Source organism: Entamoeba nuttalli (assembly GCF_000257125.1).
Source record: "Entamoeba nuttalli P19 unplaced genomic scaffold asmbl_4040, whole genome shotgun sequence".
Lineage (NCBI taxonomy): Eukaryota > Evosea > Mastigamoebida > Endamoebidae > Entamoeba > Entamoeba nuttalli.
The window spans coordinates 1-5,736 of record NW_008576515.1 but is presented as its reverse complement, the minus strand read 5'-3'; the positions used below and the strand labels follow the sequence as shown (position 1 = coordinate 5,736).

Sequence of the window (5,736 nt, the reverse complement as noted above, 5' to 3'; positions counted from 1 at the left end):
ATTAATACAATACAAAAGTAATAAAAGAAAGAAATACTCAAATGTAAGTAATTGGATAAAAAAGAATAAAACTAATCTAATAACAGATATGAATGATGTTGAGTATTATTATATTAATTAATTGTATTTGAATAAAAGAAATAAAGAAAAAAGAGATATAAGAGATGTAAAAATAATTGAATAACAAATTGAAATAAATGAATAATAAATTAAATAAAGAAATAAAAATAGAAAATGACAATGTAAAGAAAGATACAAACATTGTTATTTCAAACATGATGAATAATATAGAATATTGAGTCTATCACAACAAACATACTCCATAAAATTACTTGGTAATACTTCATAAATTTGATTATTCTCAATTGATCTAGAAACAATAGAAATTCACTCTATTAACATTTAGTTAATTGTTTTTTGTCTTTATAAAACTTCATTATCATGTTATAAGACAAGGAAATAAAAATAATTTTAATAAAACAAAAAAATGCCATTTACCATTACCCAGAAAAGCTAAAAAGGAAAAATGACATAATTCTAATTATAAACAAGTATTCATCATTAATGAAAACCCCCATCTCTTTAAATAAAACATAAAAAATTTCAAAACTAAAGAGTCTAACTCATCTTCCTTTCTTATATTTGATTCTTAAGTTACATACATATAAGATATTTTTTATTAAAAAAAATTATTAATAAAAATGAAGTTCATAAAAAATATAAACAACTATTGAGAATTAAACTTATTCTTATTTGAAAGAAATGGTTCTGAAAATGAAGAAGATTTTTCTATAAGTAATTTAAGATGTTTATTTTCTTGTTCAAGAGAAATACATTTTTGTTTATATTTAATAAGTTCTTGTTGAATTTCTATAAATTTATCTTTCTTTTTTTCCCTACTACACTTAGAAGACCATCTATTTTGTATTTTTCTTCTTAATTTTTTAATTTGAAGTTCATCGTTTGAACGTAACTCATTACGAGATTTTATTCTTTCAACCTCTTTGTCAAATTCTTTCAAATCAAGTCTTTCAAGAAAAGTCCAATTTATTTCTTTTTTAAATGGAGACTTAGGTTTGACTTCTTTTTTAGAAGACTCACGAGGTGACAATCTCTTTCCACTAAAATTTTTAGTATGAACATTGAATGGATTGTAGGGTACTGCCTTCGACATCAAAAAATGTAGAACTATTAGATGATGGCGACACAAACGGACTTTTGGACTAAAGCATTTTCCTTAGTTCTTACTTTTAAATTAAGTATTTTTTCTTAATTTTCCAATCATTTTAATAAAAAAGAAAAAATAGAAAAAAAAAGAAGTTTGTAACGACTCTTTCGGAAATCATAAATTCTTAAAAATGAAAAAACAAATAACAAAAATTTGAATGATGAAATGTTTTTTCTGTTTTTCAAGATTTTACTCAGAAACGATTAAATTGAGTCTGTAATAAAGAAATTATTTGTGTGTCTTTTTGTTCTAGAGTTATTGAATGTTGTTTACTCAAACGATCATAGATTAAAGCATTTATTTTATTTCCAACTGACTCAATTTCTTGAGTTGAAAGTATAAGTATATTGTTGTGATATATTTCTACTACAGTTTCATATATCATTGAATGGTTATTTCCATTGGTGAATGAAGAACGAAATGAATATCCCATAACAAAGGATAGATCTATGAGTAAATGTATTTGCTCAAAGATTTTATTCTTAGAAACTCTTTGTTTTGCTGTTTCTGAAGGAATTCCTATTGAAATATCAAAAGTAATTCGATCTTGGCATCTTTTATTTACAAAGGCTTCAACATCAATCCAGTCTTTGTTAAGTTCTATTCTTCTGATATTAATTAATTGTAGAGAAAGATTACCTTTTTTAACTGGGCGTTGAATAAGAAACGAGTATTGTTCATTCAATAAAGCAATAAGTGTACATTGAACACACACTTGATAATCACGGTGTGTTTTAAAAGTGCTCATTCTGTTTAGGATTTTCAGTGCTACCATTACAAAGGAAATTTCATATTAATCAAGAACAATTTGGAAAGAGTCGGCAGTCTCAATTGAATTATTTCTTCGTAGAAAATAAAAATATATTCAAAAACCGAACATTTTGGAAGTTTTATTTTTTGGTTTTACTTCAAAACAACATCTTTTCAATTTAATTTCGTCGGTTCTTCAAGGGGGAAACATCAAAAGTTAATTCAATTCTTTTTTAGATAATATTATTAAAACCTTTTAATGTAATTGGCTGTCTTGTATTGTTATACTTTTTTTGAGAAAGAAATAAAAGAAAAAAAAGAAGTGATATATTTAACTGGTGAATATTATGATTTCTTTAAAAAATTATTTGAGAAAATACGATTTAATCTATTTTTCAAAATAATATAAAAAGAACTTGTCTTAGATTTATCAAATAAATATAGAGAAATTACTTCACTGGTAATGCAATTAATTAATTTTTTAAAGTAATGAAACGTTTTGGTTTGTTGTTCCTAAATACGGTAATGCTTGAGCACTTGCACTCATAGCTCTTTTTCTTGGAGGTGAAGCCAAATGTATTTTATGAAGATGAGGTTCTTTTATTTCAGTTTCGACACAATACATTGGAACATTATCTTTATTTGTTGGTACTGTGACAAAGTGAGATGATGTTTCTCGAGGGGTTTTTGGATCGGGAATAGAATAAATATTCATTGGTTCTTGTGATGATTGTTTTTGTTGGTATTCATTTTGTTGAATTGGTTTAATATCAATAAATGGAGCACTTTCTTTTCTTTTTTTGTGATGATGGTGAGGGTTTTGTTTAGTTTTTGAAATTTTAGGTTCTATATCATTTAAAGATAAATATCCATGTTGACTTGTTGGTTTAACTTTTTTCATTTCATTAAGACGGTGTCTTTTATCATTTAAAATACTCAGTAAGTCTGAATATTCGTTCTTTTTAAAACCGTTAATATTTTCAATTAATTCTTCAAATTTTCTAAGTTTTAATTTAAGTATTACTCTTTTTTTTATATTAAATCTTTCATTTATTCTTAACAAACTTTGATAACTTTTTTGCTTCTTCTAACACAGAATCAAAGTGTTCATTTGGTGAGATCATTTGAACAGAACATTTCTTTATACATTTTTGAATTTTATGTACATACTTTTCAAATTCTATTTGCTCTAAATTTTCAGTTAATTGTGGATAATTCATTTGAATATCAAGACAATTAAATGCCTTTTTATTCTTTTCATATATTTTCATATACTCATTTAATTCATATGGAAATTCAAACCCCCATTCTGCAATCATTTTTCTTGCTTTCATTTGAATTTCATCTAACACACCTTCTTTCTATGAAATTAATATCTCTAATTCTTTTGTATTTTTATTCATTTACACTAAAACAATACAAACTTTAAATTTTGCTAATATCTGCATATGTCGTATAAATTCAAGTTCACCTACTTCTATTCTAAATACAGACTGATGCTTAACTGTATAATCGATAATTTCTAACAGACATAACATTTGAACTTCTGTTAACTCTTTATGTTTATACTTTTTCATTAATAACATTGATTGTTCAGACAATCCTAATGGAGCTTCTACATTCATCCTCATAAAATCTGATATTGATTTTACTTTGTCAATATCTGGGGGATATGAACCTCCACAAATTGTTATTTTGATGACGTCACTTAGACGAAGAGGTTGAGAAGACATTGATTATTTCAATTCTAAGTTTCTCTTAATTTTTTCTTTTCTTGTTTTTATCAATAATTTCTTTTTTATGACTTATTCACGAAATAAATTATTGATAAAAAGTAAAAAGAATATACTTAAAAATTTATCAGCATGTTTTATAGTTAATTTTTAAGTTATTTACTGTTAAATGAAAAATGTATTGATTATATTTTAACCATAGAAATACCTCTATTTAAGAAAGAAAAAAAGAGAATAAAATAGTTGAAAAAATAAACAATACAAAAGAATTAATAGAAAAATAATAAAAATGATTAAACTTATGGTAATTATTTATTTCTTGTTCTTTTCTTTCTGCTTTCTTCTTATCTATTGTAACTTTTTTTTGTGTTAGTGTTTAGATAACTCAAACAAAAGCTATTTTTTTTTCAGTTATATTCTATAGATATTGGTGAAATAATGTTTAAATGAAGTTTTTGACGATCTGAAATAATAAAGTCATGGCTTGTTGGAGAAAATAAGTCATCAACCAAAACCCCTAAATAATCAGTAACACTTGAAAGTTTTGAGACATTCTCTCCTTCTATTTTGATATAAACTTTTTTTATTTCAGAAGTATCTGTTATAATAGTTTGACTTACTCCACAAAAGATTCTACGGAATAGTGAATAATTAATAATTTTAGTAAGAAAGAAATATTAAGCAAACTTATTTTTATTGATACTAAGACTATTGGCAACATTAAATGTTATTTGAGTAAATAATGATGTGATGTTATCTGATTCAGTAATATTTAAACTTAACTTAAAAATAATTTCATGTGTTTCAGATAAACTGTTTTTGAATTGACACATTTTGGGTTTTAATTCATTAGTGAATATAAATACTGTATTAATTTGCTTTTGAATGATAGAACCAAACTGCATGCTATTTTTTCTGAGTGAAGGTATAACCCATTTTTCTGGAACAAATTTGTTATTATCTAATATGAAGAAAATGACACTTCCTACAGAATCCATTCCATAAACAGAGAGGTTTGGAGCTGAAATAATCAGTCTAGTTCCAAAAAATTGAACAGACTCTCCAAACTTTGAAGCAAACCAATCAACATCATCATATGGGGTTGTAAGTTGTTGATAGAATTCAAAAGTATCTATTGTTTCATTGTACTTGAATAAAAATACTATTCCATTAAATTCATTTCCTAAACTTGATGATACAGCAATCCAATAACCAAAGATAGAAATGGAACTACCAAAATTATCATGAATCCCTGTTAAAGGAGAGGTTAATGTTGAGTGATATTCAAATTTGTTATTACGATAAATAAAAAGATCAACAGTATTTTCCCCATTTCCTACAGCAAGAAAATTTGCATTTGAAGCTAGTCTTTGTCCAAATTTCATATCATCATGTGGCTTTAATGGCCATAATGTCTGGATGTATACTCCATTTAATCCATAAACTTTAACACAACCACAAGAATATCCTTTATAATATTCATAAATAGACCCTATTATTCCATAATCCCCACTAATTATCACTGACTCTCCTAGTCCAGTAATATTTGTTTCCATAGTTAATAACTTGTCAGAACTACCTGTCATTATTGAATAACAACTTCCATTTCTAGAATCACAAATAAAAATATTCTTTTCATAACACATGAAAGAAGGATGGTCTACTGTTAAATTGGTAACCACCTCAGTTACAACAAATGACAAGCCAATTTTTTCAATACTAAAGACACTACCATTTTTGGTTATAACCATTGACCTTGTTTGGTCAGGATCAACAGCACTTGCTATCAAATAATTGTCGTATTGATATTTTAGATTACAATCCACAGTATCAACAGCTAATGCATAAACGAATAAAAACCAAGAAATCATATTGGAAAGAATAATCCATGACGTTCATTACCTAAATATGGTTGTCTTTTCTTTATAAAAAAGAAAACATCGTTCTTGAGAGTTTAGGAACAAAGCAAAAGAATTAACTATATTTTGGTTTTTTATTAATAAAATATATTAATAAATAATATTA

The 5,736-nt window shown here is 25.4% G+C and overlaps 4 protein-coding genes across 4 annotated transcripts; all 4 read right to left on the bottom strand.

The window, feature by feature from the left end:
• Positions 1 to 727: 727 nt before the first annotated feature.
• Positions 728 to 1,174, bottom strand: ENU1_090330 (hypothetical protein; the record flags this gene model as incomplete). The annotated part of the gene is made up of 1 exon (XM_008858993.1): positions 728 to 1,174. One exon carries the CDS (start codon positions 1,172 to 1,174, stop codon positions 728 to 730), a length of 447 nt encoding a protein of 148 aa, XP_008857215.1.
• A 247-nt stretch (positions 1,175 to 1,421) lies between these two features.
• ENU1_090320 (hypothetical protein) lies at positions 1,422 to 1,976 on the bottom strand (the record flags this gene model as incomplete). The annotated part of the gene is made up of 1 exon (XM_008858992.1): positions 1,422 to 1,976. The coding sequence occupies one exon, from the start codon at positions 1,974 to 1,976 to the stop codon at positions 1,422 to 1,424; it is 555 nt and encodes a 184-aa protein (XP_008857214.1).
• Positions 1,977 to 2,459: 483 nt separating this feature from the next.
• Positions 2,460 to 3,711, bottom strand: ENU1_090310 (hypothetical protein; the record flags this gene model as incomplete). Its single annotated transcript, XM_008858991.1, has 3 exons — positions 2,460 to 2,979; positions 3,044 to 3,339; positions 3,403 to 3,711. 3 exons carry the CDS (start codon positions 3,709 to 3,711, stop codon positions 2,460 to 2,462), a joined length of 1,125 nt encoding a protein of 374 aa, XP_008857213.1.
• Positions 3,712 to 4,388: 677 nt separating this feature from the next.
• ENU1_090300 (hypothetical protein) lies at positions 4,389 to 5,582 on the bottom strand (the record flags this gene model as incomplete). Its single annotated transcript, XM_008858990.1, has 1 exon — positions 4,389 to 5,582. The coding sequence occupies one exon, from the start codon at positions 5,580 to 5,582 to the stop codon at positions 4,389 to 4,391; it is 1,194 nt and encodes a 397-aa protein (XP_008857212.1).
• Between the last annotated feature and the right edge of the window lie 154 nt (positions 5,583 to 5,736).